This window comes from Kickxella alabastrina (genome assembly GCF_025024165.1).
Source record: "Kickxella alabastrina strain RSA 675 chromosome Unknown BX661scaffold_1, whole genome shotgun sequence".
NCBI classification, from domain to species: Eukaryota; Fungi; Kickxellomycota; class Kickxellomycetes; order Kickxellales; family Kickxellaceae; genus Kickxella; species Kickxella alabastrina.
The window spans coordinates 1,324,432-1,348,752 of NW_026251472.1; the positions used below are offsets into that span (position 1 = coordinate 1,324,432).

Here is a 24,321-nt window from a genome sequence, read left to right on the forward strand (position 1 = left end):
AAGATGAGACGGAAGGCTCTGCTGCTGGCGTGGCGTGCGATGCACAATGTGCAATAATCGTGCCGTGCCAAATAAAGAAACCGGGTGAGGTTACGCCGGAAGCTAAAAAATAGGGAGTGGGAAAATAACAAGTGGGCTCAAAAGGGCAAAAGCGGACCACCTGAGCAAAAAAGGGGAGAAAGAGGAAATCAAAGCAGGCCGAGCTAACTGGCAAGGCGTTGAGAATAAAAAATTGGATAAACCCTATAAAAAGCTAGCGATGTGTATAAGATGTTAAAAAATACCAGCCAAGAAAAATGTGGTCAAGTGCGGGTGTTAAAATCCAGTGTGCAAAATAAAAATAAAAATACTAAAAAAGGAACAAAGTTTAGATTTATAATTTTAATGCTAGCAAAAATGCGCGAGTTTATCGTTGTTAGGAAGGCGCGTGGTGTCCTTGGCTCCTCAAAAAAGAAGAGGGTTATTTTTCCCGGTGTTATAGGCAATATATGATGTAAAATGAGGAGAGCTGCAGTTGACTGTGCAAGTGCAAGTGTCGTTAAGAGGGCGGAATGTGTGAAGGTAGAGTTGGGTATAGGGAAAGGTGTCGGAATGAAGAAGGGGAAAGGTATTGAATGGTGTAGAGTGCAGAGGAAGAGGGGGGAGGTGGTTAATGTCGAATAAAAGAGAAGAATACGAACAAGAGAAGAAAAAGAAACAAGAAGTGTGTGCCAAGATGAGCCCGCTTTATTAAGTTGGAAGAGGGGATTGGAGGGGCGATGCAAGGCAGAATTTTTCTGGGGGCTGGCAAACGACAGAGCGCCATCGCGGTCTATCTATATCTAAATTGTGTCCGCTGAATGCTGCATGCCGGATTCTGGGAGCGCTTGGTTGGCGGGAGAAGGCAGTAGCACCAGCCGAGCCCGCCGCCGGTGCAGCTGCCATTCTCCACTGCTTCGGGCTGTGGCAATGATTGCAGCGTCGGTAGTAAAAAATCTTTTTTAACTGCTGCCCAGCACGACACATCACGCGGATGGGGGGACAGCTGCCCAAGCTACACAGTAGCAACTGTCCTTTTGCTGGCCTCTGCGAGTGCGACTGAAAAGTGGCGCCAAAAGCGTCCTTGTTCCATTGGCATTGTTCTGTCGTTAGTGCTGCCTGTCTGGTGTGCGCAATCCGGCTCTGGACACAAGCAGCATCCTATTCTGGATTCGGACACACAGGCACATTTCAGGAAATTGGGCTTGAGCGCCCTTTAATAACATAATCGCATTTGCGCGCTGCCATTCACTTTCTCACAGCCTGAGGTGGTGGCCGTGCGCCAAGGGACACGCTAATGCGAAGAGTAATTAGGAGATGCTCAGCGCTGCACATTCGCTCTCTCTTTCTCTCTGCACATTCGCTCCCTATTCCGAGTTTGAAGTGATCGGCGTCGCTCAATTTTTTACATTGATACAGCCACGCGGAGAATACAGAAAGAGAAAGGCCCCGTCGCGCTGAAAAAATTGGCGTATGATGAAAGAATTTGCCCTTATTTGCAAAAAAATGACAAAGCTGAGGATGGGGAACAGGTACATGCATGCAAATCAACGCGGATGCCGTCGTTTGGCGTTACTCCGCAATAATTATCAATCTGCTTTCAACCACTTTTGTATGCCATCGTATGGCTATAGGTATGCATGCTGAACCATCATACTCAAACCGCGGTCCAGACCGCCCATTTATTCAGTATGGGATGATGCGAATAGCTCCATTTGCATCAATCAGGCCATCGCCGCCCGCCAAGTAGCACCCATCAGACCACTCTGCACTCTGCACTCTGCACTCTGCACTCTGCACTCTGCACTCTGCACTCTGTACTTTGCCTTTGGATTCAAACTACGGTTTGCGAACCGCACTGACGCCATTTGAAGAGCACTGTATTAACTAACTCGTACAGCCGCTTTATTAATTAAGTACCCCGCCTTTCTATTATTCCATTATTCCCTTCAGACCGGATTACTGCGCTGCCTTCTTTTCTCCCCGCATCAAGAGTTGGCTGAACCTCTGGGTCTTCAATGGAAGCAATCCCACATCCAGAGCTAGCAAAACTTCAGTCCTTTATTTTGAACAATACAGCGTTGTACCGAATTAACCGCAAACAGTATAATGATGCAGCTTGTGTAATGGCAGTAATAGCAGTTGAGCGTTTTATAATGAAAACAGGTTGCCTGCATCAGTACGTTAATTTCTCCTTACTAACATTTTAGCAATTTATTGGCCCGCCGTAGCAACCAAAAAATTTAACAACATTGACAGCAGCAGAATCACAGCAAGATGATGCAGTAGAAGCTAGAAAAGTACTGTCGGTGGATGGAAAACCATCACCCATTTTAAAAAACCTGAAGTACGCAAGCTTGTATACACACAAAACTGTGTTCAAATGCAACGCACAATTAGAGGTTGATCTACACGCCTGCTACCGGAAACGGCGGCAATCAGAACTCGCCCAGAAGGAATCGATAGCGATTTTCCCACCCTTCCTTCAATTTGGCATACTCTTGGTGTAGTGGAGCCATCCGGTTTTATGCATCCTGCCTTTGGCTCTGCTTGAACCGTTATGTTTTTTTTCCTTGCAATAGTGTCTAAAAATACAAGAAAGTTATATTGGCATTGGCGATCTCAAAGATGCGTGGATTGTTGTTTTGTTTTGGCATTTCTCTTTCTCGTTCGTGTTCGTGTTCGTGTTCCAATATCCAAAGAGTTGTTATGAACCACGGACGCACCAGCGGTATTGGCTTTTCGACTATGCAATAGTCGCACAAGCAAAGAAAAGTTCTCAATGCAAAATCATGTTTCAGGAGAAAGGGCTGCGTAACCGGCAATTGTAATCGATAACAACCGCAAAATTGATTTATCACAATTGACAATTGAAAATAATACATTGAAGAAAAGAATGAGACTACAAATATCTAAAAAAAAATTTAAATAGCCTGCAAACCGACATCTATCCCATTCCGACTGCATAGCAAGCTAACAGGCGTTTAGAAACTAGTGGCAATATACCGCTATGGTTGGCGGTATTAATCATTGCGCTGTTTCTTGCAAAGAGAAGCTTGGGCTTGGACTTTGGCTTGAGCAAAGTGTCGTGCATCACTGTAGACTAGGGTTCACCCGACTTTGACGATGCCTTTTTGTATGAAAAACAGGGGGGCTGCTCGCCTGTAAGCAGGGCATTGAGGATAATGCGAAAGTTCAGCACCGCAGTCATGTCAAGATTACACTTCCGTCTGCCTGATATCACCTTTTCGCCATCCTTGATCTTGGTTCCGTCGACCCTAAAGGTTTGTAGGCAGTCTTCCATTGTGCACTGGAGCAAGCTGCGTCATTAGATTTGAAGAGGTTTTTCTACCGCCAGGATATTATTCGCGCCTGTTGCAGCAATCTGCTGCTGCTCATACCGTTCCTGCTTCTGTTGCAGCAGCTGCCGTGACGGAGTTGGTTGCTTGTAATTGTTTGGAAAGTTGACATAAATATACTTTTTTTAAATAAAAAATGTTCTGGTTGTCAGGAATAATTTAAATAGGCAGAGATGACTATGAAATAATATTGTGAAGACGTTCAGAAAACAAAAAGAACTCTAGCAGCAGCGACTACTTGGCGTTGCGCGCCCGTTTGTCCTTCTTGGAGTTACCCTTGATGGAGATGGTGCCCTTCATGTTCTTCGGGTTGAGCGGGATGTATGCAAACGGATCAATGTTGCCGCGCTTGACATCGCCCTGGGCCTTCTTCGACCGGAACTCGCGCCCGAATGCTGTACCATTGCTATCCTTGCCGCGCTTAGCAGCAGGTTTTTGCGGGGTGGCCTCGCCATCGCTGGCCATCTCGACGTCGTTATCGTCATCGCCGGCCTTGCGCTTGTGGAATTTGATCTTTTGGTTGGGCGTGCGGTAGAACCCGTCCTTGGATTGCAGCGACTGCAAATAGTAGTCCTCCTGCTCCACTTCGTCGTCAGCAGCGGCCGCAGAGGCAGACGCGGCCGCAATAGCAGCGGCCTTGCGTGCCTCCTCCTCGGGGTCGTCGAAGAAAAGCTTGCCGTCCTTCATCTTGGGGGCAGTGGGCGTGCGGCGGACCTTGGCAGCGGCGGGATCAGCTGTAGCAAAGTGAGTGAACGCCGAGCGATCCAAAAAGTCGAGCGGTCCGTCCGTGTCCTCCTTGATCCAGGCGTCCTTGTTGGCGGTGCCAGTGGCGGGAGCAGTTGACTGCCCGCGGGCATCCTCGCCCTTGCGGCCAAGCTTGGTCTTGGATTTTGCCCCCTTTGAACCAGCACCCCTGGTGCCTACATCATCGTCGTCAGAGTCATCGAGCTCGCTCTCACTGCCGTAGAGCACGTCCTCGTAGGCGTTTCCAAACGATTTCTTGCCAGCCGCCGACGCCGACGCGTTGGCCGTAGCCTCGGCATGGATGTCCTCGTCTTCCGCAGTCATCTTGCCGTCCTTGCTGCGCTTGGACCGCTCCTGGCGCTTGCGCATGTTGGCGACGAGCCTCACGTGCTCCTCGGGAGTGACTTTGGCCACAGTTTCCAGGCCAAGGCGGCGGACTAGCCTGTCGAGGATGTGGCGGCACTTGAGGCGCATCTGGTTCTTGAACTCGTGCGACCACTTGAGAATGCTCTTGACAATTTCAGCTAAGTGGGGCAGCAGCACCTCCTTGGGGAGGATGACAACAATAATCTTGACGAATCCGAGTGAGGCTTTGGCGATCTCGCGGTTGTTGTTCACGACAAACATCAGCACAGTGCTCATGATGTCGAGGACAAAGCTGGTGCTCAGCTGCTCGTGGAACTCAAACAGAGCGCGCGAGATGGCAGCGACGGTGGCGCTAATCATGTGTGGGGTCTGCGCGGCCAGACCGGCGGCAGTCATCTTAAAGTACTCCTCAATGCTCGCCTGGTGCTGCACCTCCATCGACTCGTCCTCAGCGGCCTCGCCCGTGACAGCGGCCATATTGATCACACCTCCCATGGCCATGCGCCGGCCCATGGTCAGCAGCGTCTCGAAGGCAACGTTGCGCGCGCGCTCATTGGCCTCCTTGGTGCCAAGGATGGCCTCGGACAGCATGGCTGGCACAAAGTGCAGCTGCTCGTCAGTCAGACTGCGCGAGAGCGATGCGATCAGCGTCAGGCGCTCGCGGCGGGAAGAAACAGCTACAGTCTCTGCCGACTCGACCAGCATCGGAATGAGCTGCGCGGTCATGATCTCCTCGATCAATTGGCGGGCAGGCGACTCCGCGGGCTGCTCCGCAAGACGGCTGATCGCCTTGTAGCCCTTCTTCTGCAGAATAGCGTCGTCATTCTGCTTAGCCAGAACGAATGCCGCGCGCACCAGCATCTGCGCACGCTCAGCGTCGAGGTAGGCTGTCATCGCCGTCGCCAGATCCATCATCGTATACGCATTTGGTGGCGGGTGCGCCTCGAGATAGCGCTCGGTTAACTCGGCGGCGGCTGGCGGCGTGTGCGTCTTGAGCGCCTCATCCAGCATGGTGCACACCTTGACAAAGGTCGCGTTGATCTCCGCCGGAGTGATAACAGTCAAGAAGGTGTTGATAGTGTCCATCAAGAAGCCGCGGCTGGCTCCGGGCGACTGTGCAAAAATGTTGAACAGCTGTGAGAGATAGTCCGGCGCAAAACGCGCGAGGTGCATTTCAGCCGCCAGCGCCTGCTGCTGGGTCAGCGGCCCAGTGCCAGCCTCGCTGTGCGCAATGGTGTGAACAGCCGTCAGCAGGGTCTGCAACGCGCCGCAGATCGCCGGCCGAGCAGCGGGCAGCTCGAGCATCTCGTTGGCCAGACGCTCGGCAAATTCGGGCGTAAAAGCCTGGAGAATATCAGCAGGCACGTTGCAAAAACCACCAAGCAGCGCCCAGACCTGCAGGCTCAGCGCACTGAACACCTTGGCCTCAATATCGCGACCCTCTGTCACAAACTGCAGCGACCGCGCTGCCAGGCTGTCGGCCAGCGGCAGCATCGTCTCGACAAAGTAGCGCAGTGGCGCGTTGCGCACATGTCCCTTCATCAGCGGCAGCAACCACGCGCGGCCAACATCGCCCTTGCGCTGATCCGCGTCAAGGTTGAGCGGCAGCACCTCGAGGAACGCCTGAGGACCAACGGCCCGGACAGCTGCCCCAAGCACCGCGTCGGCCTCGTTCTTGAGCTCAAAATCGGGCTCCATGCGCATGTTCGCTACCTCGGTCAGCACAGCGTCCATCGCTGGGTGTGCAAACTTGCCCAGCCTTTGGAACAGCGCCGCGATCAGCAGGAAAACAAGCGTCCACGACTCGCGGTAGCGGTACGAAAGGCCCGTCGAAATGGTCTTGACGATCTTTGCCACGCCAGCTGAGCCAAGCTTGCTGTCCGGAATGCACTCGCGCATCATCGCCCAGATGCACTGTGTGGCCACCTCGCGGGTGGACTGCTTACCCATCTCAATATCGGGGAACATCAGATCGATGAGGTCAGGCAGCGATTGGAAGCAAGCTTCGGGGCTGATGGTGGCATATGACGCGTAGCCCTTCTGGATGATCTTTAGCCACGCCTCACTCGCCAGCGGATCGTTCATATTAGGCTTAAGGTCGATGATGGAGATCAGCAAATTGCGGAACTGATCCTCGTCGAGCGACTCGGTCGCGCTGGAAAACACGGACTCGAGCGCCTGGAACGACAGTGTGGTGATGTACGGCGTGTTGAGCTTGGGCAGCTGCATCAGCGCCTCGCACAGCTCTCCAAAAGCCTCCTCAGGCCACAGCATGTCGGTCTGCTTGATGAGCTGCAGAGTGTACATGGCCGCCGGCGTTTCGGCCTTGGCATTGAGCAGGGCCTCTACAACAAACTCCGCTGTGGCTCTGGCTGCCGGGTGCACGACCGCCGGTGCGGGCGGGCTGGACAACAGCTTTGATACCGCCTCCTGTGCGCGCTTTCTGATCTTAGGCTTGCTGTCGGTGGCCAAGGCCAGCAGTGACTTGAAAGTACCCTGTGCAATAGGCTGCCCCCACGATCCGGCATCCTGCGCTGCCAACAGCGTCTCGAGACACGATATGACTGACCGCAGCAGTGCCACGTCCGCCGATCCCAAATCCAGGGACTGCGCCAGCACCGCCATCATCGCTGTAAACTTGGCGCGCAGCGTGTTGTGCGAAACAAACGGCAAAATTATGCTCAGCAGGTAGATGATCGCACCTGTCAGGCCATTGGAGCCCGAGTCCGACTGCTCCAAAAGGGTGAGCAGTGCAGCAAAGTAGCTCGCCGGCTCGGCGACCATGTGCTGCTCTTTTATTGTCTCCTCAACGGCCAGAAGCGTCGCTGCATGCTGCTGCTGGTGGGCTGCCTTTGAGTTTAGCTGTGTGCGCAGCTTTTTCAGTTGTACCTCCAGTTCAGAGTCCATGTTTAAATTAGTAAGGCAAAATGTGCTGCAAAATATAATGTATAAAGGTGAAGCGCGAATGTAAAAGGGTGCAAAGAGAACCGAGATGCTCAAGACTTTTTTGCGCATACACTTGCTCGCTCGCTCAGCAGCAAACTGGATCAACTATAGGTTGAAGTGTTCTTTACTTTTTTTTGTTGCATCAAGTTTTTTCGTTCTTTTTTTTTCTTCCTCACGCTCTGCTTGATCGCATTTATTTTTTGACCTTGATTTTCGATGATCCGCCAGAATCTATCAGCACAAAGAAAATTTTCAGTTTTTTTTTTGTTGGTTCGTCAAACCACTGCGCTCACTTCTCAGCGCTTGCTTGCAGCCAAATTGTTTGGCTGGAGAACTGGCTATTTGCATGGCGAATATTTTTCCATCAGGCAGTAAGAAAAATATGTTCTGGCTGCCGCTGCTTGGTGCCGCAAGCATGAGTGACAAAAAACAGTGCTCTTCTCTCTTTCACTTGCGTTATTTTCGAATTTGTTTCCCTGCTTCGCGTGTCTGCATTCTTTCCTATTTTGCTTATTATTTTTTAAACTGCCACACATAACTCGCCTTTATATTTTATTTGACGACCGGTGCTGCCAGCTAAGCCCGATCTCACCATAACATACAAAGAAGCGACAAACCCAGTCTCGTTGAATAATGGCTGCAGGTGCTGTTGCTCGTGGTTCCGCCAAGGGCGCTAGCCAACAGACAAACAATAAGAGACGCATGAGCTCTGCCAAGCCCACAAAGAAGGCTGCTCCTCCGGTTGTTGAGGAGCCAGTTGAGTTGTCCGATGACGACTCTACTGAGTATGGCTCTGATAATGATGTCGATCAAGTGGAGCAGTACGACAGCGACGCTGCCATTGAGTCCGATGACTCCGAGGATCGTCCCGTGAAGAAGGCCAAGCGGGCCAGCAATGCCGAGGCCGAGCTCGAGACCGAGGCCTCTTCCGATGGTGGTGTTATTGACTACGCCTTTGACTCTATGCCGCTGACCGAGCAGACAAAGAACGCCATCAAGGAGATGGGATTCACCAAAATGACTGAGGTGCAGGCGCGCACTATCCCGCCGCTGCTGGCTGGTCGTGACGTGCTTGGTGCTGCGAAAACAGGTTCTGGAAAGACGCTGGCGTTCCTGATTCCAGCCATCGAGCTGCTTTCCAGGCTCAAGTTCAAGTCTCGCAACGGAACTGGTGCCATTATCATTTCGCCTACGCGCGAGCTGGCGTTGCAGATTTTTGGTGTTGCGCGTGATCTGCTGCGTTTCCACACGCAGACATTCGGCATTGTTATTGGCGGTGCTAACCGCAAGGCCGAGGCCGACAAGCTGATCAAGGGTGTCAACATCTTGATTGCAACGCCGGGCCGCCTCCTGGATCATCTGCAGAACACCAAAGGGTTCATCTTCAAGAACCTCAAGACCCTGATTATCGATGAGGCCGATCGTATCCTGGAGAACGGTTTCGAGGACGAAATGAAGGCGATCATCAAGATCATGCCCCAGGAGGAGCGCCAGACGATGCTTTTTTCTGCCACGCAGACCACCAAGGTCGAAGACCTCGCCCGCATCTCGCTGAAGAAGGGGCCCCTGTACATCAATGTTGACGAGGGCAAGGAGAGGGCCACCGCCGAGGGTCTTGAGCAGGGCTACGTTGTCTGCGAGTCGGACAAGCGGTTCCTGCTGCTGTTTACCTTTTTGAAACGCAATCTGAAGAAGAAGGTCATTGTGTTCTTCTCGTCTTGTAACTCTGTCAAATACCACGCTGAGCTGCTCAACTACATTGACGTGCCGGTTCTTGATCTCCACGGCAAGCAGAAGCAGCAGAAGCGCACGAACACCTTCTTTGAGTTTATCAACGCCGACAAGGGCATTCTGCTCTGCACTGACGTCGCCGCCCGCGGCCTGGACATTCCCTCTGTTGACTGGATCATCCAGTACGATCCCCCAGATGATCCCCGCGACTACATCCACCGCGTCGGGCGCACTGCGCGTGCTGGCAGTCAGGGCAAATCTCTTTTGTTCCTTCTCCCCTCGGAGCTCGGCTTCCTGCGCTACCTGAAGCAGTCCAAGGTTCCCCTGAACGAGTACCAGTTCCCTCCTAGCAAGGTCGCCAATGTGCAGTCGCAGCTGGAGAAGCTCCTTGAGAAGAACTTTTACCTCAACAAGTCGGCGCGCGATGGCTACCGCTCATACCTCCAGGCCTACGCCTCGTACCAGCTGAAGAACATTTTTGCTGTCAACAGCCTGGATCTGGAGAAGGTCGGCAAGGCCTTTGGCTTCACAGTGCCGCCCAACGTCAATATTAGCATCGGCGAGACACGAAAAACCGATCAGCGGAAGCGCAAGTCGTTTGTTCCCAAAAAGTAGAGCTTACACTGAACGAGACAGACGGATGGCGGTGATACCTTTCATAGCACCCCAGCCAGCTATTTTCTATTCTTCAAAAATATTAATATTTTCTCTTTCCAAACATAAGCATGAAAAAACCAATTGAAAACGTTCTTTAAAACTAAACAGAAACATAAAGGTATAAACGAAAAAGCATAAGGCATTAGAGGGAGAGAGTTGTGAAACACGTCTGTGCGTTTGGGAAGGCCAAAGCCAGGCTACTTGGCATCTCCGTACTTCTTTGCCGCGTAGTAGGCGACTGCCGGGGAGACGTAGCCGGGGATTCTATTGAGCCCGTCAATCATCTCGTGGATCTGGACCTGCAGCTGGCGAGCACAGGTGGCGTTGAGGTTATTTTTTTGGTACCACCAGTCAGGCAGCTGGGCGACGTAGGGAATCCGGCGCTCCTTCTCAGGAACCTTGGACATGTCGATCTTGGGGAGTTTGAGGATATTGAACACATCGCCGACTACATCATCGGCGATGCTGCCAACTGCCTTGAGCGTCTCACCCAGACCTTGCGGTAAGACCTGGACAACGTTGCTCAGACCCTGGACCAAATGCCCAACCACGCCTTCCTTGCCCAGCAGCCCACTGGCCAGCCCAGCGAGGATTTCGCCGAGTCCCAATCCCCTGGTCTCTTCCGGGTTGCGGCGCACAAGCTCGTCAGCATAGCGGCGCAGGAAGCGATGGTGGCGGCCAACTATTGCCGAGGCCAGGCTACCGGGGCGGTTGCCTCCAAGGCCGTTAAGGATTGCGTTCTGCAAGAAATTGACCTGCTGGTTGTGCAGGGCAGAAGAGGCACCGGCACGAGCATTGCTGTCGCCCGACAAGCGCGAAACCTGCTTGGTCAGATCGTTGAGCTGAGCGGCGGACTCGGAAGAGAGTATGCCGTTCCCCGCAGCACTAGCGGCAGCGGCAACTTCCGACGAGGCAGGAGTATCACTGTTAGAGCTCGGGGCCTGTTTCTGGCTGGTCTTGTCCGAAGGCGCTCTTGAAGGCAAGGTAGAAGACCTGGACTTGGTTGCATCAGAAGACGTGGAGCTAGCTGTGGAAGCAGGCAATTGGGAGGAAGAGGAAGATGTCGTAGCAGAGGATGTGTCTGAAGTTGCAGATGATTCTGAGGGAGAAGCAGATTTGGTTGTGGACGACTCGGAGCTCGACACGGACGGCGATTCAGACGAGGTTGCCGCCTTGCTGTTTTGCTGGTTGGACTGGCGATCAACCTCATCCATCAGCCGCTTAGTAGCTTCGCGGGATCCCGAGTCAACATAAACATAGCAAAGCCCTTCGCGTGGGTCAAGGATGTCACGAATATGCACGTTGGGAAAGCCCGGGACCAGGTCATTGGCATTCACCGGCTGATTTTCATAATTGGCGCTGTCGTAAAGATTGAAACGCGTTTTGGGCTCCATTAGCTGCCAGTCGTACCACAGTTTGTCGACCATGAGGTGATGGAGGAAGAAGAAGGGGTCGTTGGGCGCAAACATGGTCGACATGTCTCCGGAAATTCCTAGATGAACAGCGCCATGGCAGCCGTTCTCAATGCCGCTGGAGAGTGCACCGTACTGCATGCACGTTTTCTGCATGCTGAGGAGTGCCTCGGGCGGCCAGAAGGGTGAGATGTTGTCTCCTTGGTTGAACTTGCGCGCGAGGCAATGCGGGCTGTCGACACTTAACTGCCAGTTGGCAAAGGGGCCACTCTGAACGCAGTTTTGCGGCCCGGCGCCGTTTCCGCCCAAGTAATCGTTGGTGAACAGGTCGCTGGCCGCCGGGTTGGTAGCGTCCAAGGACCAGTCCCAGTACGGGACAGTCACACCGGGATCGGCTTTATCCAAAGCCGATGCAAACTCGTTAACAAACACGCGGTGGAATGCCAAAAAGACTGGGCGACCGTGAATAACCTCAGCATTGTCTACGTGGAGCTTTGACAGTCTCTCTAGGTCGCCATTAGTGCGAATCGAGTTCAGCGCCTTAATGAAGCGCGCGCGCTGGTCGGGTGCCATCGAGCGAATCTCGGGTCGGGTTTTGGGGTTCGCGCACTGGCCGTTCACCAGGTTGCTTATGCACAGTGCGACAATAAAAAACACGCTTTTGACCATCGTAAAAAATGCAAAATAACTATCTCCCGTTCACTAATCGAGAGAAAGAGGAACCACAGAAATATAAAAAAGAGAAGCCTGAGCGAGCTAAATTAATTACGGCAGTAATGTGGATGCGTAGCCGTGTATCTGCGCGCGTCCTATGCGGTCGACGATGTGGACTTTGGTGCTGGACAAGATGATAGAGTTAGAGACAATAAATGTAAATATAAAAATAAGACGTTGGTAAAGGCCAGCTTGGGAGTAGTAAAATAAGTTGTATGATAACAGGAAGAGGAGATAAGGAGGAGCGAGACGTTGTGAAAAGAGAGAGAGAAAAGAAAAGAAAGAAACTGTAATGGCTATAATATTTTTTGTTGGCTCGAACACTTTTAGCGAACTAGTGCTGGCAATAAAACTATAGAGAAAACTATATGTTGATGGGCTAATAACGTAGCTGTCACTATTGTTTACAGCAAGCAACCACGCTGCACAATCGCGATGCCAAATATATAATTGTATGTCACAGTTCTAAAACAATGAAGTTAGGGACTAGAGCTGCTTTAGGTGGCTTTGAGAATAAAGCAGCAATTTACACCAGTTAATATAAATGAGGGAAATGGGGGATATTGCGCGGTTCACGAAGACCAAGAAAGGAAGACAATAATCGTTAGAATGCGAAAATAGAACAAGAAAAATGGCGGATGCAAAAGAATTAGAAAGCTAAAAAATAAGAAGAATAATAAACGAAAGAAAAATAGCAGGAAGCAAAAAAGGAGTTTTGAAAAATGAAATGGCAAGAGACGCAACAAGACCAATTCACAAAACAATATTACGGTCTGCAAATAATATGCGTCGTACTTGGACCTCGTTTGTCGATAGACCAAATATAAATGTCACAATTTTTTTTAAAATTTGACCACGGTTGAGGATAGTAAAGAACGAACGCGAAGGAAGGCGGACTGGGGAGCTGGACTGCGGCGCTTAAATTGGGCCACTACACAAAAATGTAAATTTTTTTGCAGTTTGGGGCCAGCATACTGATAATGGTCCGAGTGCAGAAAAGTTGGCTGCTATTGGTAGCTGGTTTTTGCGAAAGCAGTAAACGCGAGTGTTGAACAGACAATGTTTACGGCTATCCAGCTTGAATATCAAGCGTGCTATTAAATGCATTCCAACGCAAAGTAGTAAATACCACCCCCTATTCTGTCAAAGTCCAATTAAATAATATTAAAGCGCGTAGGTCGACTTTGTGTCACAGGAATGTCACAACCAAATACAGCCTTGTCGTTTGAAAATCTGTCAAATTCTGTACCTGCTCATTATCTTTTGACAATGCGTTTTATTACCTTTTTAATTCTATATTTCAAAACAGATATAACTATCAGATTCTGCTCCTCTCAAATGGTGTGGCGCAGAAGAAATTTGCGTTGTTTCCGCGTTTACAACCGACGGCTTCTAATTTGAAGGGCGCCACACCAACTTGAAATTTTTAATAAGGCGATGCTGTATCAAAAACGGGAATAAATAAAAAAGATACTACGGAAACAATATAACAGACACCCTAGTAAACAGGATCCACATGTGCAGTGGGTCATCCTGTCATACTTTGGAGTATATTATGAAGTGTTTTTTGTTCAAATCGATCCAGCCAAACAAAAGGGCTTATTCAGTGTTTAGCATTGGCTTGCAGTAAAATTGATATTGATATTAAAATCTATTTATAGAATTCAATATAATACTCTTTCATGTCAACACGAGGACAATCTGAATTAATTAACAAAACCGGTTGATACCAATATTGGAAATATTGATTTTTGAAATAGAAAAATTATATTTTCGCATGCAAAAATCTAGACTCCAAGTTCGTAAATTAATATTGTTGTGCAGCCCGAGGATATGAAAGTGGATGTCGAGGTTGAGAATCATGAAACAAGTTTCCATCCGCGTGCCGGTTGATATGGTACTAATTGGATTATGCATGTGTAAATTAGGGTGGCATAATAATGATGCCCAGGTATGCTCCCCATTTTGCAATATACACACACATGAGCCCACATATGCGAAAACCACAACATTGACTTGCCAAGATATCGGTCTACTCACAGAAGAATCAGTTATCGCCTGCGGAGTCCACAGCTGGCGAAGTGCACAACAAAGGCAACGAGGTACATATATAAGACGAGGCTGGCCCTAGTTCTACTTTTGATTCCATTTATAATAAAAACTATAACAAAACCCAAACGTACTTTTAACACTAGGCGACTAGTGCTTCCCTCAAATCACAACACCCTTAACACTAGACAACTAGTGCTCCCCTTAAATAGCAACAATATGAATATGGCAAAAAATTGGCTGTAAAATATAGGGTCTATATGAGTATATCAATAACTTTTTTATTTTTCATTTGCTCTTTTAGTGTATTTTCAGTTTGACGAAATGAGTGGCAGACAAATACAATAGAAAATTCATTGACTGACTAAACGAAATATGGTTATAGATGTGATTACACTTATTATCAAGAATATCCTGGCTAAACAATATCTACCACTTGCAACACATTTTTATGTGTTTGTGGCAATATAATTTGGAATAATCAAATTAATTCAAACATGCAAGATTTAAGAGAACATTGCTTAATTTTTAAATCACCTCATAAAAAAATTAAATTACTAAACCAATCATATTGGACTGACTTTGCCATCTCGAACCCGAACTCGCATTAGCTTATTTGTAAAGCGTGGCCATCCTGTTAGTCTCACGCTTTATAGTGCGAACTATGCTTCGGAGAGAGTCACTCTTGGCAGCCATTAGCTTAAAGTTAGTCTCCATTTCGTCGACCAGCACGTTTTTTATTTCAGTCGACAGGGAGACGCCATGCAAATTGTGAGCACCACTTTTTATTATCGCATTTTTATTCGCAAGTTCAGTACACTGGGAATATGCACCCCGCTGCTGCTGGTTAGCATTGTTAGAAATACCCATTTGCCGCTTGCTCTCTGACAAATTATTTCTTGCTTTTGCCATTGACGCGCGAATGCGTTTAACATTATCGTATAACTTGTCAACACGCTCCCGCTGAGACCCAAAGTTTGCACACACGCTTGTGTAAGCGTTATCATGGTTGCCGCTAAGCTTGTCAGTATGATGCCGCTTACTGGCGGTTGCACGGCTTACTTCCAGGGTGTTTCCAGGGTTAATATACCGAGGGTTTAGCTCCAAAACTGGCGCATCATTGTCCATTGTCATAGCCTCATCAATAGCTAGTTTACAATTTAGACTAGCGATGTCGTTGTTTAGCCTCATGAGCTGCCAAGCATGTGAAAATCCAACTTCAGCCATGCGATGGTAAATTACACTGTTTTCGGCGTGTTGTACCGATGTCTGATGTGGCATATACGCGATCATCGCCGGGTTATATTCGTGGTAGGCACCCGCATGCCAGACGCAGTTCGCCGTCTTTACGCGTCCTTTGAAGGAAAAATCGTCCTGAAGTATTTTGACGAGTGCATCTGCAGCAGCATGGCATATGAAGGTGCGCTCCTTGCTTATGATACTAAAATCCTCAAACATTTTGTAAAGTGAATAAATAACTAGACTGAAGAATATGAGTGTTCGTTTGTTAGTGAGTATGAGAAAACAGATTGCCAAAAGGGTAGTTGGTGAAGAAAAGACAAAGAAGGCAGTAAACGGGGCGGGTGGAATTTATTTATTCCACTGGCTATTCCTGACAGCGATAAATTTTGATACCATTGATATGTGCACTGCTTTTTTGGCCTCATTCACGGCTGATTGGCACAAGCACATGTTCGGTTGGTGGCTTGAAAATAAAGTAAATAACGGATTTGCGTTCAATTAAAGCACAGTTTATTATTTCTGTTAATATCACTCCGGATAAAGTTGGACTGTTTAGCTGCCACCGCAAAATCAAAAATCACCATTGTTTGTATCGGACCACTAACACCACGCAACAAGTAAAATCATCCATGCTTTGTCCCCCCACGCTGTGGCCTCTTGCAACAAATATTTTTCCTTCTAAAAACGCTATATGCGCTTGTCATATTCTATATGTTTATGTGCATGCTGTATATGTCTTGTTTTTAATTAACCTTTGCCTTTTCTGCTATTGCATTTTGGTAACCCGCAGATCTTTTTCCACGTGGATCCGCAATTGGCTATCCAACCTGGCAGTCGAAATAAAAAAGCAGCTCTCAATTATTGCTGTCAAGTGCGTGAACAGCGATGGCGTTGAATAATGCCTTTCCTCTTTGTGAGTTTTTTATATTCCTTGCAAGTGCGAGGGGATCCAACTACAATGTCTGAATTAAACAAAACAATGATTTCAGCACACGGTAATTGAAATTTTGCGCATAAAGCAACCCAACAGAAACAAGAATAAGCGAAAGAGGCAGGCTGTGCTGTCACGCCAAAAATAACCGAGGGTTTAGCAAGAACAATGGGCTGTCCTTGATTTATCTTTTTTGGCACCAAAAGCGCTTATTAAGTAAAAATAACAGCTATTCGGTTTGTAACAAAGGCATGGGACGTTTGTATTGCGCTGTGTTGTCATTGCCACACTCTTAAAACTAATTGTCAATAACAAAATATTTTCAACTGGCTCGCAAGACTTGACAATTCCAGTCTATAGGCCTTTTTTATTAACAGTGTAGCTAGGAAATTGTGTACTTGCACGGTTTTGTGGTCATCGATGTTTCTCTCGTTTGCTTAATCATATTCAAAATTCGAGTGGCAAAAGTGAACAGATTATTTGTTTATTGTTTTTTGTTTTGTCCCGCCACATTACACCCCAAAGTTTTTGGCAAAAAACAATTGTTATCCCGCTTGCAAAATAAGCGGTTATTAAAGGAAGAAAAATATTGGGTCATGCTGGCTCCAATATAAAACAAAGGCTGGGTTGGGCACAGTGGGTAGGCAATTGCATGCTTGTCCCTGTTTTCTTTCGTGCATATCCACCAACAAACAAAAATGGTGTTTTTCCATTGTGTGTGGAAAAAAATACAATAAGCCTGAATACAATTACCAACACAAATGTAATAATACTTTACGCCTGAAAGAAGCAGCAACAGCTCTGATGCCAACTGGTTTAATTCAATATAGAGTGCCGGCTCGGACCATTGCTATTCAGCTTGTTTTTTTACTCACAGTCAATATGCGTATTTTTTAGAACCGCTTGGTCAGGTTGCCAGACGGGGTTTGCACAATGCCTTTTCAGGGTGGGTTTCGCAGAGACTGCTGCCAAAAAAAGGAAATATAAGAAAAACGAGAAGAGAGGGGAAATCGTTGCTCTAAAATCATATAAAAGAAGGCGCGCCCACCTGCCTACTTTTTTCTTGTGGATAGATTCTTCATATCATTTCGCATATTTTTATCTAGGGGCGGACATCAGATAATATCTTGTATGGATATTAACTGCGGTTAAGTAAAAACAATTGTACTGCTAACATGCTGTATCTTTTTTGCTCTTGTAGGATCGAACTTGTGCAGGCTCCATACCTTTGATATCGGTTCCTTCTCGTTGACTTCTGGCGCCAGTTCCGTCAGAAATGACAGCTGCGAGCAAGTAGTAGTGGGGGATAGGAATGGGGATAAAAAAGAGGTCTTACATCTATTCGCACCACTAGAACATAAGTCCCTATCAGGGGGGAATTCATGAGCGCCAGCTCCGCTCATGATTCAAGGTGCCCGCGGGGAAATAGCGGGCGCAAAATAGATCTCGATGGATCTATTAGACATGTGCTCACTAAATTGTGGGCACAAACCCAATTGAGAGGCACGCAATTAAATTGCAAAAGAGAAAAGGATATTACAAATGTTACGCTTGCGTTATTCCGCTAGCGTAACCCCTAGCCTCTATCGTTGTGTGGGTGTAGTGTAGCGTTGATGTGGGTACTTCCGTATCCTATTCTAACAGACACACATTGGAAAATTAAGCATTTGCCACACACGAAATAACGTTTTAATATTCGCAACATATTAGAAAAAAATTATTACCAAAAACAAATACTTTTTTCACCACCCAAACAGAATATCAATGGCACTTTGGAAAAGCCCATTCCTCGCCTTCGGAGCCGTGGGCGCCTTCAAGATGGATGCCGACGATCCCAGTGTCGTCGAGGGTCTGGCGGGGAATACTGACGGCCCGCTCGACGAACGAGCAGCAGATGATCTCTTAAACGGTGACGCACTCATCGATATGTCCATCGCGGCTGCCCCGGACACGTTGTGCCCGTCTCCTGCGACTTCCTGCAACTGGGCTGATAGCTGTTGTTTCCGGGGAGACTGTGCGTATAATGCCTCTGATAAAGTGAATGGTCCAGTGGCAAGTGGCTTGGCAGACGACGGCAACGGTCGGCCTGGGAAGACTTGGGCAAATAGTATGTTGATGCTTGTGGAGTCTGCGGCAGCGATGGTCATCAGGGTGCGGCCGGCTAGCAGGACGCGACCATTGCAATCGCCCTGACTGATAGCGCGCTGTGCCTGCCAGGGCTCGGAGTACAAGATCGCCAGGCTGTTAGAGGTCGCCGACGGCACCACGTCAAACGCCAACACCTCACCAAATTCCCTAAAATAGTTGAGCGTGCTGGACTCTGTGTCTGCCGGCAAGCCACTGATTACCACTGACCTGATCTTGACATCGTTGTAGTCCTGGCTGTTTCCGGACTCCTGAGAAGCACTCCGGCTTTGAGAGCCAGAACCAGAGCTAGGACCAGCGTTGTCCGCCGATTGCGGCGCAAACGGGTCCTCATTGGTCAACGACGCAGCGGGCAAAGCAGCGTCGCGATGGTCATCCTGGTCAAATACAGCGGGTTTCCCAGCGTCTATTTCATCCAGCGTCATGATCGGCGGTGCGTCGTCCAGGGCAGACAATCCCGCGGCAACAGAGCCAGAATTTGCAACTGCAGATGAAATATATGCGCTTGAGAGCATATCGTTAGAGCCAAATCCGCTCACGCGACGCGACGTGCGAGGAGACATGGGTCGCGATGAAAGCGGCATTTGGATCGAAGGGCGAGCGGTGCCGGCACTGATCAAGGATGAGTTGGCGGTCGTGGGCATCGACGAAAGCGCAGAGTCAAGCGGGTACGCTGAAGTGGCTGTACCAGGCGTCTTCGAAGTCTGCGCAGAGCCCAACAAGAACGACGGCAGCATCCTCGAGCTCTTGTGGGGTGACGCCGACCTGGGCGCCGGCGAGCGAGGCCGAGAGTACGGTATCCTCGAACTATCACCACCGATATTAACGCCCGCTACAATATTATTCGCCTGGACCTCTGACGATGGCCATCCGCCCACAGCGCCCAACATGGCGTACTCGCTGCCATCCCCGCTCACGCCCCTTTGCGTAAGCCCATTATCCCCACCACTCGTGTTGCCGGCCAGGCCCAACTGATAAAGACCTCCACGACCACCGCGTTCAGCATTGCCCACAGACGCGCCAAAGCGCGTGAGTGTGCGCGACCCGGCCGATGTAATGCCACGGTCTGGGCGCGGCGTGAAAGGATTCGAATTGGTCTCGGGTTCAAACTGCGTTGTACGGCGTACCGTCGTGCGCAAGGGTGTACTGCCCACTGTAGTCGCGTTGTTTCTCATTGGTGTCATGTAATCGGCACGTCCGAGTCGATTCGTTGTTGATTGTTGGGACGCTGGGAATTGCACGCGGCCGCCGACTAGTTGTGCGGGTGCAAATGACATTTTTATTATACGTTGTTGTGGCTGTTCGATTAAAGCCGAGAGTTTAGTTGAATTTAAATATAGATTGGTAGCAGGTTGTGAAATAGAATATCAATACCGGGAAATGTGTTCCAGACCTTGTCAAAAAAGAAAGAAAGGGAGGAAATGCGCGCAAAAAAGCCTATTATAGAAAGAAATAAACCGCTTCTTTAAACTGGGAGTGCTTTCAGGGGTAAAAAAAAGCAAAGAAAAAGTTGAGCCAAGAAGTGTCTCAAATGTGAAAGAGAAAGAAAGGAAGAAAAATTGGAATTGAAATTGGAATTTTATAAAACAAAAGCAGAACACAAAAAGAGACATGGATCCAGAAACTATTAATGCAGGTTTTTTCTTGGGGGAGTTCAGTTTTGATCCTGAGCATCAGCATTGCTGCCCTGCCTGCGCTCAGCGTTGATTTGCGCAACAACATTGTTGACAAAACGGTTCATACGCTCAGCCTCCTCGACATCCACATTCATTTTCGCCATCCAGCTCTCATTTAGTGGCGGCGGCGGCGCAAAGTCCTCGATCAACGCGCTCTCCGGCGATTCCTCCTTGGCAAATAGCGCCTTTCCAGCGGGTTTGACAAACCTGGCAGGAACAGTAGGAATAATATGACCAGCGGCCACAGCAGGCATCAGTGGTAGTGCTGACGGGTGATAATATTCAGCAGAGGTAGTGTTAAGTCCAGCGTTGAATGCGACCCTAGCAGCACGCCTGGGCTTTACAGCAACTGGGGCAGGCAGGTCATCGTAGATGTAGCAGTAGCCAGGGCCGTTGGTTAGCAGGGCTGTCCCAACCTCCTCACCGTAGAACGGCATGAGCGATTTGGCCATAACAGGCTGACGCGACGCGTCGTAGCCGTCGACTGAATGGAAGCGAATCTGGTCGCGAGACTGCCATTCGGCCCAGACCTTGTCGAGCATAGCGTGGTGCATGAAAAACAACACATCGACCGGCGCCCACATAGTTTCAAAGTCGCCGCCCAAACCCAAGTGCACAATTCCATGTGGTCCGTTTTCGATCCGCGACCGGAACTGCGCATGAGTCACTGCAGTATTCATCACATCGCGCACCGCGCGCATCGGCCAAAACGCACCAGTGCTGGTGCCGTACCGGTACTTGCGTGTCAGGCAGTTGCGCTTTGGGTAATTGCGACCCCAGCGCTCCTCGGCTCCATCAACAACGCAGTTGTCACTGGGTCGTCCGTTACCGCCAAAGTAGGCGCTCGACAGGACTGGGTCTGTCAGTGGGTTCTGCCAGTGTGTACCCCAGTTCCAGTATGGAAGGATGGCTTCGGGGTCAATCTCCTGCATGAGCATCTCAAAGTGCCGTAGGAACCGCCGGTGCCACGCAAAGAAGTGTTCGTTGCCGTGGATCTGATGCGAAATGTGATTGTGCATGCTGCCGAACCCATCCATCCACCCGCGGCGGTGCATCTCCTTGACTGTGCGAATGAAGCGCTCGAGCTCGGCTGGCGCGAGTGTAACTATGTCCCTTCTTACCACTGTGCGAGTGCAGACCGCATCTAGTCGCGGCATCGGGAACACTGACTTTGCGGCGACCTCGCCAACGAACGCCGCAACAACGAAGATACAGACGTACCTTAATAAGCGCCCGACCATCGTTGATAGGTGTACAATAACTGAGTTGATGCGATAGTTAAATCCGGATGGGATGTGTTTTTTGTTAAAATGTCACGAAATAGGAGAACGGAGAGATAAGCGTACAATAACACAAAGTCAATTGTAAAAATTAAAACTCCTTATATAAAACAATAGCGTACAAAAAAGAGTTTAATAGAGATATATAGATATATAGATCGCCAAAATAGAAAATTTAAAGGCGGATGAACTAAATACGAACAAGAAAAATATAAAAAGCTTCAAGTATCTGACGCCTCTTCTTCCAAGGTGCGGTGGTCGTAGCGGGTCGCCTAAATATTACTCTGTCGACAATGCCAGTGCTTTGTTGTTCCTACATTAATAAATAGAATAAATAACAAAAGGAATGTGTTATTTTTATTTTGGGCACTTTAAAAACTTAACAAAATTTGAATATATAGCATGGCCGTTTGTTATTTTGTGTTTTTATAATTCCAAAACATTAATGTGGAGACTAATACTGTGCGCATTGAAATTGTCTGCATGCAAGCATCATGGCTCATTTTTAAGAAAATTTACATTATTTGCCCAAAAAGTGGGAAATCAGCACACACACATTTTTTTGTTGGTAGGAGAGAGATAGAGGGCTAATATGCCATGGACAATATTACTTTCGGTAAATATTAACTGCAGGGCCAATACACTTGTTTAATTTGTAAGCCTTATGCACAAAGCAATAATAAAGGGAAAAAGCCATGTATTTGTGAAACAGAGCGCGGAGATAAATATGATGTGTATTTGATAAAGCAAAAAAATGTATAAAGAAAAGATGCGGGGATGGACAAAATCCTGGTGGCCATATGCTTTGAATCCATTTGCTTTTGCATTTTACTTGCTTTTCAATTATGAAAAAACAAATTCAAGCCATATGCTCGGCAATACTCGCTAAATTAGTAACGCCACGAGCCTACGCAATATAAAGCAATACAAATTTATAAATTTACAGCGAAAGTTTCCAAAGTAAAAAAAAGGCTCTATTAAATCACCAGATTTTACAAGGGACACGCATAGTTATTTGAATGGATACAAATATATATTAACTGACAAATGTCAGATGTAGAATGGTCTTATTAGCCAATCAAACGATAAATAGAAGAATAAAAACGAAAATCAAAATCAAAATCAAAACAAAACAGGGAAAAACATTATCTTTAGAAAAGATAAGGCGAGAGGTAGTTGGCCTTGTTCAAAGCCTCAACCATAGCACAAGCGCGGTCCTCTAGCTCCTTAACTTCCTCCTCACAGGCATTCTGCATACTCTTCCACTCTGCTGTGAGTTTCGCCGGCACCGGCATCTTACCACGCAGCTCCTCATTAGGAGATTTTGGCACAAACGTGCCATCGTAACCAATAGGATGCAGGGGAGTGAGCGAAGTCATTTCATTTTCCAGCGGGTTAACCGTGCCATTAGCGAAAGACGGGTAGAATTTCTCGAGAACGTGCACAGGCAGTTGCTTGATGGCCTCGGTAGCGGGGTTCGGGCGTGGGATGCACTTCTGAACATTGCGCTTAAGCAGGGAGGCATCATCGCCGGCGGTGGCCTTTTCAATTGTATCGTAGGTGTAGCACATGTCGCCGTACCCCAGGCGCATAACGGTGTAAGTCGGCTTGCTGGTGCCACCGACCAGCGGCGTATTGAGGGTCATAACGGAGCCATCCGGAGCAGCACCGTCAATCTGGTATGTGCGCTCATCCGGGTTAACAGCCTGCCACTGGGAGAAGAGGCGGTCAATGTTGGCGTGGTGGATCCAGAAAACTGGGTCCTCTGGCGAGTACATCGTGTCCATTTCGCCGGCCAAACTCAGATGTATCACACCGTGGATGGAGTTCTCCAGCCCTGCGCGAATATCCGAGTACTTCACCGATGACTGCAAGATATGAGTGACAAACTCGGGCGAGTACCATGGGGAAATACTGGCTCCGTTATTGTACTTGCGCCGCAAGCAATGATTGCTAGGGTAGGAGTACTCCCAGGTGCTTGCAAACCCAGTACTGACGCAGCCACCGTCACCCTGGCCATTGCCGCCAACACCCGTGTTGCTCAACACCGCCGAAGTGTCGGGCTTCTGGTAATCCACCATGGAGTTCCAATAGGGTACGCTGACAGAGGGATTGTATCCGCGCAGGATCTTCTCGTAATCCCGAGTCAATGCGCGATGGTACACGAGGAACATGGAGTTGCCGTGAATTGGCATGGCGATGCGATCGTGAAGGTAGCCAAACCAGTCGACCCACTTGTCATTGTACGCTGCCTTGGCTGCTTCCGTGTAGGCGCTCCATTCGGCGGAGGTTAGAGAACGCACCTCCTTGCGCACCGCTATGTTTGTGCAGGCGGCGAGAGTTTCTGCACCCGGCGGGGATTCCAGGCAGGATACTTGAACGGACAGCAAAGCTAAACCGACTATGCAGCCAAAAATCTTCATTGTAGAATATAAAAGTATTTAAAGAGGGAGGGGAAATAGAGGTATTGGTAGAGGTGAGGAGAAGGAAGAAATGGGAAATAGAAGAAAAATAAGACGCGTCTTGTTACAATACCGAAGATATGGTGAAAGATGGACTGAATGAAAATAGAGAAAATTATGTTTATGAAAAAATAAAGTGCGGCAATGCTATAAAAAGAAACAATGCCGAGAATACTAAAAATTATTGAAAGACCAACAATGGACCATGCGTGGTTTATTTATTTCGGTATTACTGAAGTGAATAGAACAAAATAGTGAGCGAATGAATGAATAAATCGCACTGTATTATTTTTTCTATTGGGAACCAGCCGCTATTAGATAAAATATGAAATATAATAAACAAAATAAAAGAGATAGTAATACGGATCTTATTTCTTATTTATAAAGTATAAATAATAGTGCTTAACCAAACAAAGAAAAACAGAACAAGAATATAGGAAAATGACCGAATATGAGGTCAATATAAGCAAAAATAGGGGGAGGTGCTGTAGGAGAAGCGGAAGGAAAGGAACAAAGGAAACAACAAAAAAATACTGTTGGACAACCAGGAGCAAGCAGCAGCAGCAGCAGCAGCAGCAGCAGTAGCGTA

General features: G+C 48.4%; 7 protein-coding genes across 7 annotated transcripts; 1 reads left to right on the forward strand and 6 right to left on the reverse strand.

The window, feature by feature from the left end:
- Positions 1-3,459: 3,459 nt before the first annotated feature.
- Positions 3,460-7,533, reverse strand: BX661DRAFT_175799 (NUC173 domain-containing protein). Its single transcript, XM_051534174.1, has one exon. It carries the CDS (start codon positions 7,500-7,502, stop codon positions 3,612-3,614), a length of 3,891 nt encoding a protein of 1,296 aa, XP_051395323.1. The 5' UTR covers positions 7,503-7,533; the 3' UTR covers positions 3,460-3,611.
- Positions 7,534-7,831: 298 nt separating this feature from the next.
- BX661DRAFT_175800 (ATP-dependent RNA helicase HAS1) lies at positions 7,832-9,940 on the forward strand. Its single transcript, XM_051534175.1, has one exon. It carries the CDS (start codon positions 8,067-8,069, stop codon positions 9,777-9,779), a length of 1,713 nt encoding a protein of 570 aa, XP_051395324.1. The 5' UTR covers positions 7,832-8,066; the 3' UTR covers positions 9,780-9,940.
- Positions 9,941-10,018: 78 nt separating this feature from the next.
- Positions 10,019-11,902, reverse strand: BX661DRAFT_168127 (uncharacterized protein; the record flags this gene model as incomplete). The annotated part of the gene is made up of 1 exon (XM_051533397.1): positions 10,019-11,902. The coding sequence occupies one exon, from the start codon at positions 11,900-11,902 to the stop codon at positions 10,019-10,021; it is 1,884 nt and encodes a 627-aa protein (XP_051395325.1).
- Positions 11,903-14,538: 2,636 nt separating this feature from the next.
- On the reverse strand, positions 14,539-15,538 carry BX661DRAFT_175803 (uncharacterized protein). The gene has a single exon (XM_051534176.1). The coding sequence runs from the start codon at positions 15,452-15,454 to the stop codon at positions 14,609-14,611; it is 846 nt and encodes a 281-aa protein (XP_051395326.1). The 5' UTR covers positions 15,455-15,538; the 3' UTR covers positions 14,539-14,608.
- A 2,373-nt stretch (positions 15,539-17,911) lies between these two features.
- On the reverse strand, positions 17,912-19,591 carry BX661DRAFT_195503 (uncharacterized protein; the record flags this gene model as incomplete). Its single annotated transcript, XM_051537950.1, has 1 exon — positions 17,912-19,591. One exon carries the CDS (start codon positions 19,589-19,591, stop codon positions 17,912-17,914), a length of 1,680 nt encoding a protein of 559 aa, XP_051395327.1.
- A 342-nt stretch (positions 19,592-19,933) lies between these two features.
- Positions 19,934-21,708, reverse strand: BX661DRAFT_8771 (uncharacterized protein). Its single transcript, XM_051539548.1, has one exon. It carries the CDS (start codon positions 21,229-21,231, stop codon positions 19,969-19,971), a length of 1,263 nt encoding a protein of 420 aa, XP_051395328.1. The 5' UTR covers positions 21,232-21,708; the 3' UTR covers positions 19,934-19,968.
- A 576-nt stretch (positions 21,709-22,284) lies between these two features.
- On the reverse strand, positions 22,285-24,043 carry BX661DRAFT_175807 (uncharacterized protein). The gene has a single exon (XM_051534177.1). It carries the CDS (start codon positions 23,691-23,693, stop codon positions 22,422-22,424), a length of 1,272 nt encoding a protein of 423 aa, XP_051395329.1. The 5' UTR covers positions 23,694-24,043; the 3' UTR covers positions 22,285-22,421.
- Positions 24,044-24,321: the final 278 nt, after the last annotated feature.